General features: G+C 36.5%; 1 protein-coding gene across 4 annotated transcripts in view; it reads left to right on the plus strand.

Moving 5' to 3' along the window:
• AGMO (alkylglycerol monooxygenase) overlaps positions 1-26,324 on the plus strand; it is a 200,473-nt gene that overhangs the window by 80,545 nt on the left and 93,604 nt on the right. For all 4 annotated transcript variants that reach the window (XM_052800848.1, XM_052800869.1, XM_052800878.1 and 1 more), the window contains exons 4-10: positions 755-858; positions 6,809-6,904; positions 20,852-20,918; positions 22,470-22,535; positions 22,638-22,717; positions 24,434-24,568; positions 25,058-25,174. In XM_052800848.1, the coding sequence (XP_052656808.1) occupies positions 755-858; positions 6,809-6,904; positions 20,852-20,918; positions 22,470-22,535; positions 22,638-22,717; positions 24,434-24,568; positions 25,058-25,174 (665 nt within the window). The remainder of the gene's footprint in view (positions 1-754; positions 859-6,808; positions 6,905-20,851; positions 20,919-22,469; positions 22,536-22,637; positions 22,718-24,433; positions 24,569-25,057; positions 25,175-26,324) is intronic.

Here is a 26,324-nt window from a genome sequence, read left to right on the forward strand (position 1 = left end):
GAGGGGCCACCCAGATCTGTACTTAATGAGAAAATGCCTTGAAATACAATCAGGATTTTGAAGTATTCTTCTTCACTGCAGTGCATTAGAGGTATCATGCCTTCAGGGGACATGGCTGACAGTCGTTTTGCCCTTACTCCAGCAACTCTTTTTGAACTGTAACACAATAGAGCCACTGCTCTCCTTCAGCTGGGTCCAGAGTTCCCAGCAAGTGGCCATTTGTTCTTCCATTTGTCACTAGTGGGCAGGCAACGGCTGTGTTTTGTGGTCTGTGCTATAAGTGGGCTTGAAGATATACATGTTCCAGAAAACTGTAAGCATAACAGCAGACACCGGTTGGAATATAACTTCAGTGGACAAATGCAGGCATGAAGCATCTTCAGTCCTTGTCCCTCTGAACCCCATAACAGAGCTCCTACTGACTCATGTTATCAGGGCTCGGCTCAAGCTTTCTGGCTGTTTAACTCTCATCTCACACATCCTTCTGCTCTTCCAGCAATGATTTTAGTTCCTGCCATAGTCTCGCCTTCCTCAGCATGGAAGTTACACTGACTTGTGTCCACTTACCAACATTTAACCCAGCCTACCCAAACTCAGCTCTAAACATTAGGTTTTATTACCTGCTATACTATGGTAAAATAGCAAAGTGTAAGCTGGGGGATTAGTTGCTTTTGGCTTAAGAAAAAAGGCCTTGGGAAACAAATGTTGCTTTGTTCTCTAGTACATACCTCATTAGAAATTATGTGTTTTGCAGAGGTTAATATACTGTGGGCAGCGCACCAAGTACATCATAGTTCTGAAGATTACAACTTATTCACAGCCTTGAGACAATCTGTACTGCAGAAATACACCTCCTGGGTAAGTTGTACAAGATATGACAAACAAATTAATATCAACAAGATTTAGTGAAAGTGAAAACACAGTGTTTATTTACCTTAAAAGAAAAACATATAAATTTTTTAAGATGTTTGACACTGAAATCGCAGAAGTTGAAACTGATGAATCTGAGAATCATAAGCTTTAAAAATACATTCATTAATGGTTTTACAGCAAACTTGAAAAGAGATACACTAGTTAAGTTTAAGAAGGCTAATTATAAACCTGCATTTATATTTTCATAACTTTTTGAGTAAAATGGGACAATTTTTTTCATTCAGTTATTCATGCATAAGTACAGGAAAAGGTCAGAGTATAACATTACTCTAGAATATGTCTGTATAACTGAAAGGAGCAGGGAGAGAAATCGTTACTGAAGATTGCTTTGGACATGCAAATGTATTTATTTGTCTCTGCTCATTCATGTCATGTACTCTAGGAAGTAAGGGCAGTATACCACTACTTTTACCTAGTGTTGTTTCAGATATAATTTATTTTAAATGGTGAGCTGCGTATACATGCAATATAAATTGAGTACTCATTTACAGATTTAAAAATGTATATTTCCAAATACATTTATAAATGTAACATACTATTCAGTGTTTCGTTTTGTGCCCAGGGTAACTGCTGATAGTTCCTTAGTTGTGCTCTCATGTTCTCTTTTGACTCTATTTTTTTAACTCAGTTTGTAGTTTGTTTTTTAAAAAAGAATAACTTCGAAGTTTGAATTTTCAGAATTAGAGTTGAAAAGCAATATTCAATGTATTTTTATATACATAAAATATATAAATGCTCTTCTCCAATGAGGTATAATACTGGTGGTGGAGGAAACGCACAGTCCTCTGGCAATCTCTATAGCTAGCCTGTGAGCAAATGACTCAAAGCCAAGAGTGTGTGCTCACACATGCAAATCCAGTGTAAATCCATTAACTACAGTAAAGTTAGTCTAGATTTATGCTCACGTAACTGAGCATGGACTTAGCCTGTTGTTCATAACTTTTTCAAGCCCATAACATTAAATGACTTAAAGTTCTAGGTTCCAGAAAAATGAATAGTTCTTCTGGAAATCATGAAACAGAAACTGTTTCTTAGATTTGTTTCTTAAAGTCTTCTATGTAAATTCTAGTTATTTTTTTTAACATAGAAAATAATCATCTGATGTTAGTAGGAGTGACTCTAATTTAAATGACCATAATGAACAATAGCGGAAGGGATGCATCTCTGTCACAACTCTGCTTCCTGTGTAAATACTGCCATGTTAAAGATTTAACCTTTGCATATTTACCCATTGGGACCATATGTGCAAATGCTTAACAAAAACAATAATTCAAAAAAGACAAAAAGCCTGTGTGTACATATGGGTGTGTGCATGAGCACTTTGCCTGCCTGCGTGATTTTGAGGATGATACCTCAGAGAGCATAAAATATTCCGGAAGGCCAAGATGTCTGGCTGCCTTAGATTCTGAAGACCATCCTCAGGACCACACTGGTACCACTTGACAAATTATATATGAACATTTAAAATGCATTTGCTTTGAGCAAAGGGAAACGAACCTAAGAATCCATAATACCTTTGTGTGCAGCTTTTTTTTTTCACCAAATATTTGTTATTAGCCAAAACATTTGGTAAATGTAGATACTGGTTTGCCTCCCCCCAGAACTTTTGAGAGTCATGCCAGTTTTCTTTCTCCAAAGCCTTACTGTGCATGAACACAATTCTTGCTAATTCTTACAGCACTGCTATTTTTTTGGACTGCCAGACTTGTGCAGAACCCCATGGATGCATCTGCCTCAAAGCTGAAAGTGAAGCATTTAGTTAATCGCTGAGAGTGATCTGATGTTGCCGAATGTGTACCGTTGAATGCAGTTTGACATCCAGTTTTGTGCAGGCTGTGAGAAAGTTGTGGTGGATGGTGTGGGATTGTGGGACTGTTCTGCTGCCAGCTCTGTATGCGTTTTAAGTTAAATGTTTTAAGATAAATAAATCAGCATATTAATCTGTGTGGGTTGTGCTCGAGCTGATTGAAAAGATGTGACACGAAAGAGAAGAGAAAAACATGCCTGAAGTACAATCAGCGGTGTGAGATGTACTCCTGAACTTGGAACCAAATGTGTATTGCTTCATGTCGTTTGCACACACAGTGTTTCTGTTACTCCAGTGGAGGGGCCATAGAGAAGCAGACCTACTGTTAAGACTGAGAGATGGTTTTGAAGGCAATTTTGTGGGAAAAAGATGTGGAAAAAATGTACATTCATTTTTAAGAAGAAACCAGCAAGCTAATGCTATATAAATCTGTGCTTCTGGTGAAACACTTAGTTAAAGTGCAATTATGAAAGGAGAGAGTTGCATATACACCTTGAAAAGCTATGATTTAATTCTTTGAGTACCAGTTCTCAACTGTCCTCCAAGGGTAAGATTTAATTGCAAATATTAGATCCATAATAATTTGATAGCTTTAGACTGTGCGTTTAGATAAAGGGTTGAATTATGTCTTGTTGGTTTAAAAGCAGTGGAAATGTCTATACATAAATCTGGAAAGGGAATAGGTAATGCTGTTCTTTTCAGCAGAGAGTCACCAAGTTCCCTTGTTATCTGCTGAGGAGTCTGCCAGGTCTGGGATCTGTAAGGGATGGGGTTTTGTGGGAGGGTTTTTTTGGTTTTTTTTTCATCCTTACCTTTAACTCCCGCAGAATCCTCACAGAAGTATAGCAGCCTGTGGGCGAGAGCCGGCCGCATCGGCAGGTGGCCCCAGAGACCCAGCGTGGAAATGGAGGGGCTCAGTGCAGGAAAATCAGCCCTCCTGCTAAACCTCAGGAGTTTCAAAGTTTTCCCTTTCTGCAATGGAAGCGTTTATAAGCTTTTACTGAAAATGGGAGGGAGAAAGGTAGAGCGTGGCCACGTCGGAGAGCGTGCAGCGGACACACACCCTTCAAAAGGGGCAATGCCTTAAGTGTGAAGTGCAGCAGTGCAGCAGCCCCAGATATGAATCCCTCTCCACCCCCTCACTGAGTGCCTTTCCCATCAGGTTATCAGTTATTGTGGCGCGCTTTCAATCTCTGTTGCTGAATCCACAAGTGGGAAAAGATCTGTGAGTGTGATAAACATTCTTCTGCAGTGTTAACCAGAAATTCCATCTTGGAGCCAGGAAAGCTTTTCCTCTACAAATTAGTGAAAGCTGGTACATTCACACGAAATGTTTTGATTTGGTGAATTGGCATTTCCAGTGAAAAACTAATGATTTTTTTTTTTTTTTTCCCCCTGACACTGATCTTGCTGTTTCAGAGGAACCACAAATAGGAAAAAACCAATCTTTTGTATGGGAGAGGTTTTCATTCCTCCTTATGGGTTCTACTCCTGTAAATGATCTTTGAAATCCTTTCTGTGCAAAATAAAGCTTACATTGCAAGGAACCATTAGGCAGTTAGGAAAGCATTCTCCTTTGTCAATCTCAAATTTACCTGTGGATTGATTTATATAAAATTTCCCTCATCTCACCACTTAGCAGGGAAATCCTAGTACTGATTGTGAGAAGTGGGTTAGAAAATAAATATGAAGATGATCCTTCCTTCCCCTCTGAGTCATCTGTAAATACCACCAAATTGCTCCTGATACTTTTAGGGAAATAGCATATAATTTTTAACCTTGTTTTCAGTCCTGCAACCACTTCCATGAATAATCTGAAAAGCATGTGTTTGGTTTGGGGTTTTTTTGTTTTTGTTGTTTTTTTTTTTAAAATCAACTTCCTCTCCATTCCTTTTAAAAAATTTCCTGCTCTTATCATGTCATTAGACAGGTACAATCAATAATAAGAAAAAAACTGCAGTAGCTTTACTTAAATGTGGCCATGTGTTCTACTTCTTTGTTGGCTTCTTTGTAAGATAACCTTTGAGAAAAACCATGCCAGCCTTCAGGCTGTTGTGGGACAAATATCTCTCAGTCTCTTTCTTTTTTTTTTTTTTTTTTTTTTTTTTTCCCCCCTTCATAGCTCGCCCACTTTTAATAATTAAATACTAAGGGGGTCCAGGTTAAAGGGAGGAGGAAAAAGGAACTTGGAAAAGAGATTGACGCCATGCTGGTGTTTAGGGCATTTCTTCTAAAGTATGAGAGACTTGCACTACATTCCTTTTTCAGAGCATGGAAAATTGTGGGTTTGAAAGTCACTCTTCTGTTTAGTAGTCTTCTGCACAAGGCAGTCTGATCTGCATTTTTAATTCTTAAAGAAGTCTCTTACCCACCTCTACTCCAGAATTTCACGCCTAAATGCCACATCCCCCCGATGGCATTTACTATCTCCCACCTTAGGTAAAAGTTGCTGTGAATTTTTGTGAGTTTACTTAGACTGAGTGATTCTTAGGGATTGAATATGCAATATTCAAATATATTTTTCTTTCTTTTTTGTTTTATAAATCTTATGCGAACACTTCAGCCTTTGAGGATCAGACTGATTAAAACAAGATAGCTGTTTATATTATTTCCCCAACTTCCAGAATCTTAGCATAATCCTCCTACCACCTTTGAATTCCTTCACTTCTTGGAAAAGAATTTCCAAGACATACAACCAGAGATGCCCCACTTGTAGTTTGTGGGGCAGTTGTGATCCATAAAGCCTTTGAATGTAGTTTTTGAAATCACAGCTGTCCCAGCCCTACCAGGTGATACTTCAGTGACTTAAAGGTTTCTTTCTAGTGCTTCAGTCATTGTCTGGGGTTGAAGCCAGCAGACCGAGTTGGGATTGTAGGGCCTTCGTCCTCCATTGGCTTGTGATAGCGAGATACAGCTGTGATGACTTTCTTGAGAGCATCAGTCACATCATGGGGATGGAGGTGCAGTTGTTTCACAGCCCCAGTGTGACATCTTACCTATTGGGTAGGCCTTTTGACAAAAACTGAGAGCATGTCAGAATTAAATGCTATGTGCAGATTTACACTGAAGGAATTCCTGGCTTAGGAGGCCTGTCATGGCTATCAGATTGCTTTCTCTGACGTTCAAAGATTTGATTTTTGTGAGGACAATAGGAACTCGAAAACAGATTTTGCTAATTTTGCTGTGTTTCACAGGGAGCTCTTATCTGCTACCCAGATTTTCCCTGACTGCTAAAGAGATTTAAAGTTTTGAAGATACCTCTGTTACTGTTTGGTTTAGAAAAAAATCTCTGTATTTTAGGGAAGGATTAACTTCTTAATGCAGCTGGTATAACACAAAGTCAGGTAGAAAAAAAAAAAGCCTTTTTCTGAAGAAAGTAGACTGACTTTTAACACATGTAGGTCTCGGAAGTCTTATTCTATTGCTCAGCCAGTTAAGCAATTAATTGTGAAATTCCTAGGACTTTACTCTGTATGTAAAGTACCAGTGTCTTTCCTAAGTAACCAGTTTTCTGAAGCTGTTTTCATGCTAGTACATCTTTAGAACTCAGTAATAAATTGGGGCTTCAAGGGAGATGCCATGAGCAAGTTAGGGTGAGAATTTATAACTAACTTTGAAAGCCAAGTAAGCTGCCTTGCCCTTATGGTGCTCATGTAGAGAGTTTGGATGGAAAAGCTATAGTGTTACACATTGACACCTTGCTTATTCTGTGATAATTTTCCCCTATAAGCGAACCCTTCACGTCAAGGATATGTTGCTGTCTGCTCTGTATAGTATGCAGAATAAACATCTAAGCTCAGGATTTCTGAGTTCTTTTCTTGATTTTTCTACTTGCTCAGTATGACTTTTGGGAAGTCACTTGTGCATCAATTTATGTTTCATTTGCTATAGCACACCTAGTAGTAACATAATAATCAGTATCTATTCTATGTAATTTCTACATTATGGAGGTATTAGAAGAAGCAGTTATCTTGTGCAGTGCTTTGAGCTCCTGAGAAGGTACTTCATTATATCATCATAAGTTTAGAATTATATATCTAACATATATTTTCCTTCTAATTTTTTCAGATTTTCAACTTGCCCATGGCTCTTTTCATTCCCCCTTCAGTGTTTGCTGTTCATCTACAGTTTAATCTACTTTACCAGTTTTGGATACATACAGAGGTAAACTGGGTTTTTAAGCCATACCTAAACAGTTAGCCTGGAGCAGTATCCTGGAAATCCACTAGCAGCTGATTTATTGTGTAAGAAAAATCTTTGTCTGACTTCTTTCTTTAAGGAGAAACATCTGTTCATTTTTATTCCTTTTTCCGAATATATATTGCTAAGTTTATAAGAAGCAATGAGGCCAGTTGGTCCCAATTAAATTTAAAAAAAAAATAATAACTGTAAGGAATCAAAACTTTTTGCTATTTTAATACTATATTTTCCTATCTTGCAGCTTATTAAACATTTGTGGCAGATACTGAAACGGATTACATTTCTAAGATAAAAATTTTAGGGAAAAATATCCAAAACCCAGTGCTTCTTAAAGATCATTTAGTGTCGCATCTGAAGTCAGATACTGTTTCCTTCTTAGTGCAAGTAATTCTTGGATGAAAAATGCTCTTTGATTATCTGATGGATATTTGTTTATGACTGCACCTGTTTATTTGTGTTTTGTGAGTGCATAGACCATATCTAGTTTACATACATATACAGTTAGTAACCCACTGTAATTACTAAGCAGTTTCCCACACTTCTGAGGTAGTTGAGTGGCCTTCTGCCTTCTCCCTTGCACTACAGTAGAGGTGTTTCAAGGTATGCCATGTTATATGTCAGAAGCATATTCCTCAGTAGCTCCAAGAGGGTTGTGGGCTAATTATCTGTACAACACTTACTCCTTTGATTATTCTGACTACACAGATACCTTTTTCCCTCTGTAGTTTCATTATGCAATCTATAGGACAATTCTTTTGGAAGGCAATTTTATTTTCTTTATCTGCTATTTTAGATGATTGTGTTGCTTAAATTACATTTTCTCTTTTCTGTGTGTTTCCTTGGAAAAAAAAAAAAAAAGGGAAAAAGCTACTTACAGTGACCCAATAGCAAACTTCTGTTGTTTAAATTTCTACTTCTGTTGTGCACATTTCTAGAATCATTAATACGTCTGATGCTCTGCAACACTGCGTGAATAGGAAAGGCTTACACTAAAATGTCACACACATCACCAGAACTGGCATAAACTTAAGCAGTACACAATTAAGCCTGTCAAAATGTTTCGAACAAATTTGAGCACTTTGAAATTATAGCAAGTGAATACTCTGAATCACATGGTAGCAAAGTTTCTTTGACTGTGCCTTAGGTTCCCCAAACAGGTTTTAGTGTGTTTTGCCACTGAGAAAAATATAATATGCCTCATCTACGTCTTCTCTGCTGTCTGAAGCCATTTCTTCCTTGGCTGAGGGGTTTCTAATGTTCTGCTGCATAGCAGTAACTCAATGAGTCTCAGCACTGGTGCCATCTAAAGTTTCTAAAGTGAATTTCAGAGGCTTATGAATTGCCTACATCCCTCTAAAGTGCTAAATCCTTCATACGGCTTAAAAGGAATTTCCATAGCATATGTGCAATGTGCCAACTTTAGACACTAGTCTAAACAAGAATGAATTTCAGTCTCAATGAAAAGATAAGCATTCCTTACTATTAAATTATTGTGCCAGTAGAAAAACAATGGATCTTTTGTACTGATCCAGTTGATCCAATCATAGATCTTTGTTTACAAGGGAAGTCATTCTTAATGTTGATATTGTTGATTATGTAGCACAGCTGAAATCAGTTGAAGTATGTTGAAGTCATGCTTTAAGGTCAAAATTTATGTCAAAATAGAAATAGGGCTACACCATGTATTAGCAGATTTCCTGCTCTCAAAGGCAAGGGCATAACAGAAAAGAGAATGGAAAGGAAGGGAAATAGTAGCAGCTATTGCAGCCATGCAGGTTTATATTAGCCAATATTTTTGGTGAAATTTATATGATGCTTCACCATTATACTGGGGTTTTTTGCAACAACTATTACAATTTAACTGTTTAAAGCTGTGCCATCTCTAATTTTTTTTTTTCAACAATCCTTTTCCTGAATTTTAATGGTTCTAATTATCTTGCACAGATTATAGTAAAATGAAAATCCTTTCTGTAAATCTCTTTCTAGCAGTTTCCCAACATATGAAGTTTGTTTGGGGCTGCAGGCCTGGGGTTATATGGAAAACAGCATCCTGTCTCAGTGACTGCCGAGAGCCCTTGCTCTGAGCGCTGAGATTCATCACCCCCCAGCAGCTCTGATGTCCTCTGGGAGCCTGTGGTGGGTGCTGTTACAGGGTGGCAAGACATGTCTTTAGGCGTCGAGTGGAGATATGCTTCATTATTTCTATTCTGCCAGTGCAAGTTGTAATAGTTGGCTTCTAAAATGCAGTGGCATTTCATAAGAAACGTTAAGTTTGTCCTCAGATTTCTATTGCTTTTAATCAGTATCGATATTTCCTTGGATAAGATTTGGCCTCATATTGACTAGTCAAGTGTGTTTAGAAATTGTAACTTCACAACTTTTGATTACACATCTTTCTCCTTCAGAAAAAGAAAATCCAGTAAGATACAGGAAAAAAAAAAAATCTCTTTTCTTTAACAGGTGATTTTTTTTCATAGCACTGAAAAGCTTAATAAAGGATACACACGATTTATTGTTTTTATAAAAGAAAAGAATACTTGATATTTAGGTGATAGGAAAGAACAAAAGTATATGAAATTTTCTGAGAGAAGATGTTTTGTTTGGGGAGTAATTTAAATTTAATTCAGTAATTACAAGAGAATGGTCATGCTGTGCTGAAACTTTCTATGCCATGTTTCAACCTAGAGCAAAAGTTTACAGCCAAAGTGTGATATTTTCCTGATATTTTCCTATACTTCAATTTTGAATGTGTCCAGCGTTGTCTAAAACAATACTAAGAGAAGTTTCCTGTGTTATAACTTTGATCTTATTTGTTATGTCAGTTTTTGTCCAGCTTTCCTACCAGCAGATCAGACATGGTCTATTTTATGTTAACTCAAGTGGCTTGTATATTCCTGTGAAGACAGTATACCAAATCATAAAGATCAAAAGTACCCACTTGTTCTATCTCAGTTAGACTTCTTTATTTCCTGCATACTTGGTATGCATAGTTTTTGGCCTTTTATATAAAATAGTACAGCATTTTTAACACCGTAAATCTTATACAAAGATTATACTATACCATTCTTTGGGTGCTAGAGATCTTTTATTATTACTAAAATCAGAATGGGCTATTGATACAGGAAAGGCATTTCTGTAATTAAGAAATATTGGGTATGTTAGAGTGAAAACATGACTTTGTGACTTAAGTTATGCATTTATATTTAACTCTATTCTCCCATTACAAGAATTTTTGCAGTCTGAAGTCCACTTTTTTTTCCACTACTTCTGTGCATTATTGCACTGTGTACATGGCAATCTGAATTATATCAGAATTTTTCCAAAGATCTTTTAAAAATCTCTGAGTAGCACCAAGGTATTGAAATAAACTTATAAAAGTTTATTTAAATGAAAAATGAAAAAAAAAAAAAAAACAACCAACCAAACCCAACCCAAAAACAACTGAAGAAAATACTTTAATGGTGCATAAAGATAGGATCTCAATAAATCAAGAGAAAACAATTTTTGGTCCTATCCAATACTATTTAGGTCAATGGAATGAGTCAGTAGACCTGCTCTTAAATGGTCTGGGAGAAATGTTTCTATGAATAGACCACTCTCATCTAGATCATAAGGAGAGTAAAAAAAAATACTTTGGTCAAAGAGCACTAAAAATCTAATTTTTCAAAAGCCACAAAATGTTTCAGGACTGTTACTGACAGACAGAAATACTCCATTTCAGTTTATTTTCACAGGTGATTCGGAAGGTCTATGGCTCATATTAAACTATATCCTTCCGTTATGCATTTATTACAACCAATAAGTTAGGTGCGTTTATAACCTGATAGACACCTGTGAAAAACAGAAATTAGTTTCTGTTGGTTTAGCTGTAATTTTTATGAGATGTCAAATTACATTTGGAAATTATCAACTGAATCAATCCCTGTTGGTAGTAATTGCAGTAGCAGATTATTCCTTGCCTGTTTGATCTTTGACATGCATTAGTTTCTGTTTAATTTTCTAATTTAAGAAAAGACTGTAATCTGCCCTTTACCATACTCACGGAAGTCAGGTTTCTTAAGGCATCTCTTTTTTTTCCCCTTGTTTAAGTCTTTCTACCTCATCAAACTCTGGGAGCAGAAAAAGGTGAGCCACTACTATTAACCAGGAGTAACATGGGTGAAAACAGGCAAGGAATGGGAAAAATTTTGGCAACACCTCATTCAGGCTGGAAAAAGAGATGTGAAATTGCTAAAGATATAGGCCAAAATACGTTTGTTTTTGTCAGAAAACACCAATTCAGTAAAACTGAAACTTGCTGTGGAAGTATATTGTATTTGTCAAAAAATATTTTGCACTTAAGTGCAGTGTGTACTGGTCTAAGTTTCTGTCTGTGACTTTCTTTAGCTTTGACTTCTGCTCAGTTTTCTTTAATGAAAAACTTTGAAAGAGAGGGAAATTGTGGAGGCTTCACGCTTTCATGAAAAGGAATTCTGTTCCTGGCAGAAAGCCACGCACAGCCCATCTGGGCTGCCTGAGTACAGGTGAGCTGGTGTGGCCCAATCCTGAAGTCCTTACATCAATCAGCTCTTACCTAGGCAGATGGCCAGATTCAGAAAAAATCTTCTGTTTTGTTTTGGTTTGTTTTTTCCAAATATGAGCACAGGGTCAATAAAGAAATTAAACATGCAGATTGAAGAACCAAGTAAAATTAAGTAAAATACATAAAAATGTATGTATTTCTTTTAAGTAGCAGTACACCTGTGATTACTGTATCAATAGCAAAAGCTAGTCTTGAAACTCTAGAGGACATGTGTGTCTTTTTAAGCAGAAGCCCTATGAGACAAAAGTCTATTGGATGTTAAAAGAATCATAAAATCTTTAGGACAGTGTGATAAATAAGTGACAGCATGAGAAAATAGAGAAAATATTCAGTTATTAATTCCCAGGCCCTAAGAATTGAGATTGGTCCTCTATTTCTTTGCAAATTTGATTTTTCCATTTTCTTGGACCTACCTTTTCCACATTGTGTGCTGTAGTGTCATTTAAATAAACAAGAAAGGAACGCTGGAGTAAACAAGTGTAACAAGGTTTATTTAAAGTATTTTCAGTAGTTTAGTAATTTAGAAGCAATTTAGTAATCATTTTCTTAAAACTGAAAGGTAAAACTGATCAAGAAATGAGACTTTGAATTTAAAAAGCATTTTAACAAACTTATTTGACTATAATGCTTTTGAGTGTTTGCAGTGGGAAGAAGATAGTTTTGTTTTTGTGGTTGTTTTGTGGAGTTGGAGAAAGATTTTTGGTAATGAGCTAAAATCTTCAATAGTTTGCAAATGAAAAATGGAGATGCTTTGCTGGTAGGTAAAAAAACCTCGAGGCCTTGTTTACAAAGACATGTATTTATGCTTAATTTAATATACCGTGAATAGTTCCTGTAAGATCAGTAAGTAATGAGTCAAATGTAGCATGGAAATTTTTGCAAAATGGTGGTATACAAGTGGTATTGAATGGATCACAGTGGAAACAGAGTGTGGTGGACTGATCTGCTTTCCTGGATGAGATGAGAAATGCGGTTTGGGTTTTTTGTTGGTTTTGGGGTTTTTGGTTTTTTGGTCGGGGTTTTTTTGTTTTTTTTTTTTTGATAAAGAGCATCACCAGTAAAAGGTAAAATCAGTAATAATCCAATGTATTGAGTATAATTGTGAAATTGCTGTCTCTTTTGAATTTTATGCTGGAAACTCATTTTGAATTCAAATAGCACATGCCAACAAAACCTTTCATTTTCTGTATTCTAATACATTGGTTCATTTAATGAAAGGACAAATTTAGTTTCTTTAATTCAGCCGCTATAGCCAAAAATAGACATGCGTCTGTCTGATGTGCCCTTTCAAATTAGAAACACACTCATCTGTCCTAGTCAGGTTACAAGGGTTCAAAAACTTACCATTCACGAGACTTTTGCTAAAAGTCATCAAAAAGATGAGTGTAATTAGAGGTGATTACAGCCATTCTCCTAGTCTGATGTTCAAGATTGTGTCTGACAACTCTCAGTGATGCAGATGATTTAAGTAGAATTCCTAGAAACAGGTCACATTGTCTCACAGCCTACTGGCTTTTAGAAGCTGGATTTTCTCACTGTTACAAAGATCCAAGAAATTATTCTAAAACCAATGGGGAATGAACTAATTGCTGATTTGCATAAAGAACAAAATTTTGGTTTACAAAAGAAAGTTCTGGTCCCATTGCTGATAGCTGATGCTTTTATCATTCAGAAATTCATTGTTCGCCTGCTGCAAACTCTCAACTCAAGCATTTACTGTGGAGAGGAGGAGAACAAATAAATCAATAAATACCAGGGAGATAAAAATACTTTCTTTAATGCAGACAGTGCCTTTGTAGGTCCAGATAGGATATATATATAATATAAACAACAAAACTCAAACATGATTCAAAGAAACAGATCTCACTGCTTCAATCCAGCCTGTCTGCCAAAATGACTTCTTAGATTTTCTGACGAACCTGCAGAATGAAAGTCTTGTCATCAGTGTACTTGCCAGAGTGCAGAGAAGAGCAAAACTAACAACACTATCACTAAGCGGGAATGCTAGCAATAACTGCAAAATGTGTTCCACTTTTCTATGTTTCACTCCCCCCACGAGGGGAGAAAAATACTATCTTTCTAGATATATAAAGCTTATAACTTTGCTTTTGGTTTTAAATAAAAAAAATAACAAGAGGGAGAAAATAAAACATTCATAAGAGAGCACACTGTTCCTGTCCTGCTAAGTGTAAGCTGCACTTGAACACAATCAGGAAAAACATAGTAGGATGAGGTTTGGAGTTCTGTCCTTGGCACCTAGGACCTCAGTGATGATTAGGAGTGCCGACTTTATGCCTTAGTAGCCCCAGGATGAGCCTCCTATTTTAAACCAAAGTGCTCCTTGGCACTTTTAGGTATCTGAGTCTACCCAGAAGTGCCTTGACATGGTAAGTTAAGTATTTTATTCTTATCTAGCTTCTCTTTCACCTGAACTGCAGAATACAGAGGGACTTAAAAAAACATGTAAGTCATTTAAATGAACTGAGTAGCGCTCTGCACCTGGTAGCTCCAAGTTCAACATGCAGCACAAGAGCCATGATCTTTTTCATTCAAAAAGCAGCTGCTCCACAGTAATCAGCTTACATCTGTGATTTGCGTTTGATGGACAACAATCTGGGCAGAGGAACCCTTCCCTTTCCCTGTTGAAGCTGGGTCACTGGTGAGGCCAGAAATGCAAAGTTTATGGGACAAGAATATAAGCAGAAGCTTCACTTTTCATCCTAATTATTAAGTCCTTGAGTTTGAGTGCTGGCTTCTGGTCCTTGCACCAAAGACTGTTCTTGCAAGAGACAGCTGTGAAATGCTTACTTCAGCAGCAGTGGGCCTGACTATTGCTAATCTGCCTGCAGAAATCCTAAAACTAAAAATTGTACTTAAAGAGTTTTATTTAGGCCACTTGTGTCTCTGGAGAATTACCAAGATAAAAGTGAAATGAGCTACTTAAGAGACACAACACATTTCAATACATTCTGCATCCTACAAAACAATCTAAACAACTAATTTGCCAAATCAAGTGTCCTGGTTATTATATTAATGAAAGGATACCACATTAATGTGGAGATAAGCTAGAGATACTGCTCTCTGTCCAAAAAAAAAGAAAAATTCTAATTTTCCATCTTAACATATTACATGTAATACTCTTGAGTTTTTCTCATAGCTTGTACTCATTCAGAATCTGTTTAAATTAGTTATGGCTTCAAAGCCAACAGCAAATTTGAAAGACCCTTATTTGTTAAAAACACAAAGTGTAGGCTGCTGACTATATTTTGGTCTATTTAAAGAAGGTGGTGAAGAGCTACACTTGGCTATATTTTAGTTTATTTCAGGACTGGCATGCTGATTTATTACTTTCTGGTTTTTTTCCTGCAATTGCCAGCATGTATTTGTCAAGCTGCTGAAAAATACTGAAATTGTATAGCAATTTTTCTCCTGGAGTTTGTTTAAAATGCTTAACTTGATATATGACTGAAAAAGTGACTTTCTCCATGCTCTGCTATTTGTAATGCTACAATTAAAACAACCAGTTAGTGTAGGCTTTCTCTCATTTTTAGTGGACAAATTGATTGAAACTTCCTGTATGTGCTCATCTTTCCCAAAAGGCTTAACTGGACATTTGAAGAAAAAAAAAGTTGCATCCACTTACTGAAAGTGTTAACTGAAATATTCACTTAAGATGCCAATTTGATTCAAACCTTACCTCCTGGCTGAGGTGTAAAACAATGAAAAGTGACAACAGCCTGCCTTCAAGATAATTTATTATAAATACATTTCTTAAGTCTGTGTGTTTATTATATAAATATGCCCTAAACCAGACTATCCATTAAAACTAGGCTTTCACCTCCCATTCCTACAATCCAGATTTATCAGAAATTCACCCCCTATGAAACTCTTTATGATCCCAACAGGCCTGATTCCTTTCACTTGTTTTATTTCTAAACTATAAATATTGTTTTTTCGCTCCTCAGTGTGGAAATTTGGCTACATCCATTTTACATGCTTACTGGAGTAGAAAACTGCCTAATCAGATAGGAAAACAGTTGGCGGTGTATAAATCAGGGTTTGCTGAGGATTTCAAAGTGTGAAACTGGCAGACGAGCACATATCCTAGGAGTTCTGCCTTTCCCCAGCTTCCCTGTAGAGATTTCACATGGCAAATCTGATCACCGGGGCCATCTGTATAAATACATGGGTGTGTTGTCCTGAATTAACACAGCAGCTCTACCGGGGAATGTAATTAAGGAAGGTCTTGTTTTTAAATTTCCCCACCAGACTATCTGAAATATAGTTTTATATGCCAGGAATAAAAATCTTATCTTGATTTTGATGAGGAAATCAATAGTAATATGTGTTTTACTACCAACTAGTCTAACAGAAACCCCAAAGTTAAGTTCAGAGTGCTCCTTAGTGATGCGCCGGGGATGAATTTACCCTCTCCTGTCCTGCAGATCAGTAATACTATGATATTGAAAGTAATGCTGTGCTACAAACAGCTTTTCTTATACTCAAAGAAAAAAAAAAAAACAACAGAACTTTTTACATACAAATGGTTTTACTGTAACATTGCCTGGTCTACTCAGTCAACATTCTTTCCTAACATTCATGTTGAGACAGAGTTAAGTAAAGATTCATGTTGTAGTGGTGACAGGAGGAGTTGTTACACAAGATGTAAAGTTTCCCTTGGATTTCATGTCACGATTTTTTCTCATTATTTAAACAAGAACTACATTGAAGTGGTGCAGGTACCAGGCAATAAAGATTTCCCTTGGTGCTGACAAACTCTGAGACCGCAAATGGAGGTGCTTACATGCCACAAGAGATATTGCATAATGTTCTTTTCCTTTAGGCTAGGGATTGCTGTCACAAAGGAAACATCTTTATATAAGAGCTACTATTATAGGGAAAGAAGCATTTAGTTCTCATTATATATGAAGATTTCACTTCCAGCATGTTTTATTCAGTAACGTATGGAAACTGTTTCTAAGCATGTAGCTTTTAGCCTGCCTTATTTATTAAACTGCTCTTGGAATTGCTTCAATTATTGTCAGTAATTCTGCTTTATTATTTAGTGATACCCAAGTACAATGGAGAGAGTATGTTGTTTGTTTAAAAAAAGAAAGAAAGAAAGAGGAATACATGTTTTGTGGAGAGATCTGACAAAGCTTTTATATACATAAGATACCTACATATTTGATTTGTAGGTAGTTTATCATGTCCATTTGTAAGGGTTTTGGCAAGGGAAAATTTTTTTTTGTGGCTATGGGATGTTAAAAAATAAAGCAAACAGGAAAAGAATTTTGCTGGAATGCTGCAGTTCATCTGTGGGTCACTGGCATGGGAGTTGAGATGCACATGATGTGTTAATTGAGAGAGGAAAAATTGGAGATGGGAATTGATTTAGAATGGGAGGTGTCTGTATCAGGGAAACAAAACACAAACGTAACCGCCCGCAGCCATATTGGTCAAAATACAGGTAAGGTCATCATTGGACAACAGTTGGGGAATTTCACCTTTTAGGGGATTGGTAGCTATTTTTCTGTATTCCCCAAATCACTGCAAGATGATTATATAAAGAACAAGAATATTTTATATTCACAAACAGACTGTTTTTCCTTTCAATAGTATGAAACAGGGTTTGAAATACAGTTGATAGGGGTATTGAGTAATGACATTTCCACTATTTTTTTTTTATTTTGAAACTTCTTTCCAGTAAAAAGGTCTGAAACGAAACTTTTTACTGCATAAAAAATTATAGTAGCAGAAAGCTGCTTCTTTTGAAAATGAAAATCCTGATTACAAGCCACAAAAACTGACCTGTTCTGATATTCTTATCACATTTTGTTAATTTTTTAAAATTTTAATAAAAAAAAAATCCTGAAATGTGAACATTGTGAAAGTTCTTATTCTAAAAAGCCATTTTGAATACAAAGCTATTTTAAGCTGAAAAGGTTTTGCTGCCTTGAATGACTGAGACTAGTGGTGTATATGCTTTGGTGACTGGTTGCAACTGCAGTGTGAGCCTGGTTACTGCTACCATGAACACTTATGAACTCCTTTGCAATTGTCATTCTCCAAGGAAAATGTCTGGACATAAGGCACAGAAACAAGGGTAGACTGACAGCTGTAGGTGGAGTACCTGCCACTGCCTTTCTCCTCTCTGTTGCCTGTTAGGCATTCTTTTGAACAAGGACAGTTGTTACACTACATTAAATTTTGTTATGACTCAATTCCTACAAACTTCATTCCTTTCACTGTGATTGCAATAAGTTCCTGTCAGCCTGACATGACAGGGTCAAAATCTTGCCTGGCAAAAATTGTCTTACTGTCCTAGCCTTGACAATTTACTTTGATGAAAGATCTGCTTTTAGGAGTTTTGCCCCGGTAAGATGGCAGAATATAGAAAAATTCAACAAAATTTAACAAAGTAATTATGTTCTTTGCCATGTGGTGCTGCAGGAGCCTTCAAAATTCAGCTTTCCAGAGGTGATATGTCTCTGTTTGTTGGAATGATATATGGATATATTTATAAAATACACATTTATAAAATATTTATAAAATTTTTGGCACCAAGAGTTTTCCACTGACAATAGTTTTTTTCTGTTTTTGAAATGTGCGAAATATATAGAAGTAAACTTACTGATAGCAAAGGAAGTTTCTAGAAATAGCACCCTGTACCATTTTGAAACTCTGGTGAAAAAATATTTTTGATGTGCTTTAGCCAAAGTGTTGATTTATGGTTTGCTAATTTCAGCATGCTGGATTTTTGCTTGGTCAGGTACAGGGTTCTGTACCACCTCTGAGCTTAAGAGTCATGCGGTTATAATTGTTATCTCGGATGATATTTCCATCAGCGTGTGGCTAGTATGTCTTTGCAATGGAGGTAACCTTGGCTGAATAATGAATCGAAGTGGGCATCAATCACTAATGATGCTGCAGAGAAGATATATCAGTAGATTTGTAAATGTCATCGCCCAAAGAAAGACTGTATTACAGGACGAGAGAGGTTTCATTTTCCAAAGAAAATACTTTCTCTAGGATTAGTCAGAAGTATTTGTTTAAAATTTTACATAAGTTCCTGAGGTCCTTCGGGAGCTCCGAGACACAAAGTTCTACTTTAGCATACCGATGTATTATATGGACTTTCAAAAGGATGAATTTTGGGTTTGAAATATGAATTTAATCAGCTGGATATTGAAGACTTGAAGTCGTTCGTTCTGAGGACATTTTATTATAATCCACCTGTAGGCTAAAAGCAAAGACTGCTATTTCTTAGTGATTCCCTGCTCTCCTAGCACAGATTTGGTTTATTTTCACAAAAATTGTTAAAATACTGGGCTAAAAATGTATTAAAACCAAGTGGATCAAAGTTAGGTGTGGTCTAATAGATAAATTACTGCGCTCTCAGGTGCTGGGCTGCAGTTCAATCCAAGACATTTGACTCAGGTTAAATTAATTTCGTGGTCACATCTCACAGAGCTTAAAACAGTGGGATTTTCTGCTTGAGAAAGGTGGGAAATGGAGCTAGCATGAATGACAAATCATTTCTCACATTTAGGTGGTCTTTTCAGGCTTGAACTTATTTTGAGGGAGGACTGAGAAATACAAATGGTCCTACTTATGTTGTCCTTGGCTTCCGAGTTAAACAAAACAAAACAAACTTGTCCCAGAATTCTGCTTTTCTAGTCAAGTGTGTACAGGATTTTGAGGCAGATGCTCCAAATGTTACAGTTCTCTCTATCTGAAGAATTTGCTCATTTCTATACTCCTTTAATTACAGAAAGGCTCTGCTTAACCTATTGAGTTCTTTTAGCTGTTATTAAAGATAAAAATGAACAAAAGGTATTTATTCCTTTTATTGTGATATTTGCCTGAATCATAAAAAATTAAATACATCTGAAGAATGTCCTGTGTCTACTTTTTGAGTCCAGATCTACTTTCACAAGTGTGAATTAAACAAAAATGGAACTGGCATATTTTAGGACTTTGTTCTGTAAACCTTAAATTAATAAAAATCCTTGTATGTTTAGTTATTTAGGTAACTGGGCCTGCTCTCATGAGTAATGACTGTCTGCCTCTCTACTTAATGTGGTGTTTGCCAATATTATCTCTGTTACTATATTACAGATCACCCATTTTGGCAGTATGAGTATTAAATTTACTAATTAAGTTACGTAAAAGACAAAGTGATAGGTTCTGGGTTTTGTTTCATAAGGTCTAAGCATTTTTATTTAGCTGCCTTTCTCCCCCCTGCCCCTCCCTTTTAATTGCAAAACATTATGGTCCTAATCAGACATGGTGAATAGATACCATTTTAGGATATATTTTGGACATAAATCATTTTTGGTCATCCAGCGATTGCATCTGTTTTGACTGATGGTTTTGTGTTTGGGATTAAGCAATGGTTGCTGTGTTTGGGTATCCACATGCTTCTGTTGACATAACCAAAGCACAAAATTTGAAGTTAATGCTGGCTTTCTTCTGGCTCCATAATACAGGACAGTACCTAATTTAGCATAAACCCTGCTGATACAAACTTAATTCATCAGCAGTTTCTGACAAAGCTTGAATTATTAGAGTGCATTTATGGCAATCAACACTTTCTGTCATTTTTGGTCTGGTACTAAAATGATCAAGGCTGGATTTTCTGTACTGTTGAATCATTGCCTTAGATCACAGCTCCACTATGAATTTATGCTGGTCTACTTTCTTTTCATGCCTCTGACTCCTGTTGGTGTACTTGTGACCATATGTTGGATCAGATTTGGGAACTGATCAAGTTAAACTAATTTAGAAGAAAAAAACAAAATTAGTTTTAACTTGCATCAGTTCCCTAATCAGGCTTCTTGTGTTACTGCATTCGTGCCAGGGTAAAAGAAGGGTATTGACAGAAGGAACAAGCAGTCAAAGGTACTGAAGGAGGGAGTACTTGTTTCTGGGTCAGTGCCAGGCATTTGCTGATGTAAATTGTTCACATAACCGCAATCTTAGACTTACGGTGGATCCCAAGCAGTGCCAATGGATATGGGTAAAATTGTGAGTGAAATGATCTATATGGAATCATGAACTGATAATAAAAATAAGAAGAAAATGTGCTGCTGGATCAGAAAGAAATTTAATTTTTAACTGGCATTTTACTAAACTTCACTTTTTTCATGAAAATTCTTGTAACAGTAATCGAGTGAAATGGTTCAGGAAAAAAAATTGCATTCTTGTTTCTTTATGCAATTATTCTTAAGATAAACATCCTCGTAATGCATTTCCTCCCCCTCTTTTCTCTTCTTCTTGATTTTATACACTATTTTCAAATTAATTGAAACATTACTTTTTTTAAGGTTATCACCAACCTTGGGCCTCTGGAGTGGATTCTTAATACTCCCAGTCATCACAGAGTTCATCATGGTATGCTAAAAGCGCAACCTCTTGTTCCTCAGTGTGTTTTTTCTCATGGTCACTATGTGTATAATAATAATAAGACTAAAATTGTATTGTAAAATTAGTTTTACAGAAGGATTGTAATTTTGATCATTGTTTCAAACTAGTCATTGTTCAGTTAGAAATTTCACAGTATTTTAAAAAACTTTTTTATAACTTTAAAATTTTACATTCAAGGTTAATTATTGAGCAGAAATTAAGCCTGGATAATGTGAAATAATTTGAAGACTTTGAGCAAAACAATTCAACGTTTGTAAATATGAAGAGTGATAGAAAAATATCTCATCCTTCCCTGACTACTAAAACATCATCAACTTGTCAATCAGTAACAGATGCTTTTGCATTCAAATTCAAGCACTGAACGTGTGAAAAGACATGGTTACCTTTTAGAAGGAGAAGTGTTAAATGTTTTAGTGGAATTTGGTTTCAGCTGCCTGAATTATTGAAAAATCTCACTTCACACAAGTGCACGATGATTGACTTTTCATCAATATTCAGAGGCATTCAAGACTGTACTGCATATGTAAATTGGATTAATAACTCCACTGCATACTGAAAAATGTCATGAACATATCTGAGGAATAGAAGTGGATTTCATAGATGCCCTGGGCTCATTCAGTGTGCAGAGATAACAAGTAACAAAGTAATAGGGGAATGGAAGAACAAAATAATTTGAAACAGACTCAAATGCAGTTATACGTACAGAGGATGTTATTAATATTTATTATATCCTCCATGTGTAAAGTGTTTATGGCACTGTGTAGACTCTTTAAAAAGACTGTGGTGCTGTAAGTGTCTAATCCTTAAAATTTGCACAAGTACTGGTAATCCTGGAGGGAGACACTCTGCTCTTATTTGCTCTGCTGTAAATCCAGACTAATCCTCTGATCCTGATTGGAGTTAAGCAGAATCACCCTGGAGCTGATCAAGTGCTGTACAGTTGCTCCAGACAATCTCCACAAACTTGGGGATATGTAATCAATGTTTCTTTGCTCATACTTTTGATAGGACAGCTTATATACAAATACATTCCCTAGATGAATAGAAGGATGAGTTTTCCTCACACTGAAGTTAATAATAATAATGAAGACAGGATCAGACATATGGCATAGAAGATAGAGATAGCTGAATGCCATTAATGAGATGATTGCACATAAATATATTTAGCATGTATTTTCTTAGGTATAAACTGGTGAAATGATTTTTTGTTTGCTTTTTAATTTGTTTTTATAAATATATTTTGAATTGAGTTTACTCTCCAGATGAATCCTTTTATTTCACAGAAATTTGGGGTATGACATGTTTGATCTGTGTGTTTGAATCTGAGTAGAAAGAGGGCAATAAGCCTAGTAAGAAAAAAGAACTTCTATAGATGTATAAGGAATGGTAGGTTAACTACCTTTTAAATTTATTTTTAGATTATAAATTGATGCTAATGATGAAGATTTCCCTTCATAATTCAGTTGCACGTATTCTTGTATATGCAATTACTGGTCTCATAAATTATTTTTATTATAGGTAGAAATCCTTACTGCATTGACAAAAATTATGGTGGCACACTCATTATCTGGGACAGGATATTTGGTAAGTAAAAAAAAGGTTTTCTCTCTCATGTTTGGTTAGTGTGGCAAAATATGTATACTTTTGAATTTGATTGTTGGTTGTTCTTTTTTCTTCTTCCATCAGGAACATTTGAGGCAGAAGATGCAAAAGTTGTATATGGCTTAACACATCCAGTAAATTCATTTGATCCCATCATGCTCCAGGTGCTATAGTTTGTATCACTGACTGGTATCTTCAACAGGCACTCATGTTCAAAAGAAACTCCTCTCAGGCACAGTTGAGGCGATCCTTGCATTGTTGCACAGTCAATTAAATGATCTACAATTTTTTAGTATTTTGTTACAAAGCGATTATTTGTACTCACTGCATTGAGCGTATATGCAGAGCTTGTAGTCATCACTGTCGTGGTTTAACCCCAGCCAGCAACTAAGCACCACGCAGCCGCTCACTCACTCCCCCCCCCCCACCCAGTGGGATGGGGAAGAAAATCAGGAAAAAGCAGCAAAACCCGTGGGTTGAGATAAGAACGGTTTAATAGAACAGAAAAGAAGAAACTAATAATGATAATGATAACACTAACAAAATGACAACAGTAATAATGAAAGGATTGGAATGTACAAATGATGCGCAGTGCAATTGCTCACCACCCGCCGACCGCCACCCAGCCAGTCCCCCAAGCGGCAATTCCCTGCCCCCACTTCCCAGTTCCTATGCTAGATGGGACGTCCCATGGTATGGAATACCCCGTTGGCCAGTTTGGGTCAGCTGCCCTGGCTGTGTCCTGTGCCAACTTCTTGTGCCCCTCCAGCTTTCTCGCTGGCTGGGCATGAGAAGCTGAAAAATCCTTGACTTTAGTCTAAACACTACTGAGCAACAACTGAAAACATCAGTGTTATCAACATTCTTCGCTCTGAACTCAAAACATAGCACTGTACCAGCTACTAGGAAGACAGTTAACTCTATCCCAGCTGAAACCAGGACAATCACGAAAATACAATACAGTAAAATTAACAACTAATTACAATGGCGATATATCAGGCCTTGGACTGAGTGTTGTCTATTTTGCCATATGCAGAGCAATATGCAGTGAAGCACAGACAAAAATATATATTTTCGTCTGTCTTCTCTAAATACTGCTGTTCCATAAATAATCCCATGGTGTAATATCTTTACTATTTTTCTCTCTTCTGCATATTTGCTGTTTAAGGTACTCCAGAATGATTTGTGTTGACAGCCTTATATAGCAGTCATCATGGTCTCAACAAAACCTCCAGAACAGGTTGAATATAGTTTTTTTAATAAAAATAAAAAGAAAAGAAAAAAGAAGAAAAAGTACTTAGTGTGGTGCTTCTCAGATTTATTGGTCCAGGCTTCACTTAAGCTGGATAAAAATTCCCTATAAAAACCTCAGGGACTGAGGAGAGTTGAAGTCCCCGTTTGCTTTTCATGACTGTTCACCCAAGAAGGCATCTCAAAGAACGAGAAATTCTACCTGCAGAGGTGTCTGGGCTGGAAGCTGGAAGGATGGCCACAGCCTGTGCAATTATATCCATTCCAGTAAGATACTGGATAAGTAATTTAGTTATTGAGAGTATGTCATGTCAAGGTCCCGGTAAGCAAATTCTAGTTTAAAACTACCATAAATATAGCTATACAATATACAGTTGAATACTCTGGAGAGGCAGATTTTCCTCTGGGCAGAAGTCATTGTAATCCTCCCTATAAACCAAGGGCTTGATACAGCTCCTGCCTCTTTCAGTTGGGTTTTCTGAACTTTTGACTGTCTTCATCTATTCCTAATTTATTCTCTTTACAGACTTTGAAAAATCATTTACTTGAGAGCTAAAAATGAATAAAATATAATGTTTTATTAAACTTTATTTTACTAACAATGAAAAATTACTTGCTCTTTTTTTCAGCTACGTCCCTTGGCTCATATTTGGAACACATTTTGGGCCACACCTGGATTCTGCAATAAGCTTTCTGTCATATTCAAAGGGCCAGGCTGGGGACCAGGCAAACCTAGACTTGGCCTTCCTGAGGAAATCCCAGTGGTAAATAGAACATGCACAGGCTTTCAGTTTTGTGTAATTTACTTGGACCTCTTAATGCTACTGGATCAATGTTAAAAACTCTACACATGCTATTTTAAATTAGCAAATTAGCAGTCATAAAGCATAGGGGAAGATGAAATGGGAACAGAAACTGAAGGAAATGAATGTTTTAGCTGTGTTTTTTCTTTTTATTTGAAGGAAAAAAAGTATATTTTTTATTTATCTTTTCATTATTCATTTCCTGAAGAGATTTTAAAAATTGTTCTATAGAGTATGGTAATTTCTTTTTCTTTTAGCTGTGAACATACACACACAGAGAGTTAAACTCTGTCTCACACTAGGTAGTATATAAGTTTGATTCTAGATTATCTTTGTGCAATTATCTATGTCCCTTAATCTTTTTTGTGTTTGTAAGTATAAAGAATACTAAGGAATAACAGGCTGGATCAGGTCACTGTTGAAGGCTGTTATCTGTTTTGCTTCATACAGATCACTGGAAAAGAAGTTCCCTTCAATCCAAGTGTACCAGCTTATCTTAATTGCTATGCAGTTGTACATTTTGCTATAATAATGGACTTGTATACTGAACTTCTTGGTACCGTGACTGTAAGTAATTCCTTTCTTTATAAAATAGCATCTCATGCTGACAGTAATATGACACACAACATGTTTAAATAATAAAGTATTGAGTAGAGGGTCTGCAGCCTGACTGATATCTTATTTAAACTCTTGTAATAATAACAATATTATGTAAAAAACCCCAACATAAATGGCTAAATATATAATATAATATTAAATATATAATGTTTGGTATCATTTATTAAACAATATTTAATAACCATATTAATTATTTACAGATTAATATGCTTAAGTTAGGCAATTAAAATAAAAAATAATAAATGTTGCACAGAAGACATATGTGTCTCCTTCAGTTGTTAGGACTTCATGAGAGGAAAAATGTATCTCAGGCTTGAAACTATGTAGGTTTTAAGATGTCAAGGTTGGTCATATTGTTTGATGTTGACAATGTCCAAGCTTTAGAGGGAAGATTGCAAAGGCCTTGTGGTGCTTGCAGGTGGGAAGCTTGGTGTCAGCATGAGTTCAGAGTTGGAGGAGCACAGACTCAGCGCAAACCCTTCTTCCATTCTTGAACATACAGCAACATTCATAGAAATACAGCAAGGAGAGGCATGTATTTACTACCTTGCGTTTGGGCTGACGGGATCTCCCTGGTAACACGATGTGGTTCCTCCATGGATACCTGGCAGTCTCTGAAGGTGATCTAGGAGGCCGTCTCCACCTACAAGAAGCGAGACATTAACTGCTTCCATGGCTTCACAACCTTCCAGCCTCCTTTTCATTCTTCCTTCCTTGACAACTCTTTCTGTTTTACTAAAGCTAAAATCTTCTAGTTATGAAGCATAATTTTAATGCATCTGATATTCCCGCAAATGAGTCAAAGACCTACCAAAACACCACAAAAGTCTATCAGTTTGATAAAACACCCTTTGGCCACCTTCTTAAACCCTAAGACCGCCTTGGTTAAAAAGCAGTATTGTTGTTGTGTTTGTCACCCACGTTGCTACAGGCCTGCTGTCTGTCAGGGTGCCAAGGGCCCCCTGGGTTCTTCAGCCTCTGCTTGCCTGTGGACCTGCCTTGTCCCGGCACGCTCACCTGGCGATCTCTGACCCTTGGCCAACGGTGGTTACTGTCCCCTGCCCACCTCGATGGATGCTGCAGGAAAGCACCCATCCCA

The sequence above is a fragment of the Harpia harpyja genome, chromosome 1 (genome assembly GCF_026419915.1).
Source record: "Harpia harpyja isolate bHarHar1 chromosome 1, bHarHar1 primary haplotype, whole genome shotgun sequence".
In the NCBI taxonomy this organism is placed as follows: Eukaryota; Metazoa; Chordata; class Aves; order Accipitriformes; family Accipitridae; genus Harpia; species Harpia harpyja.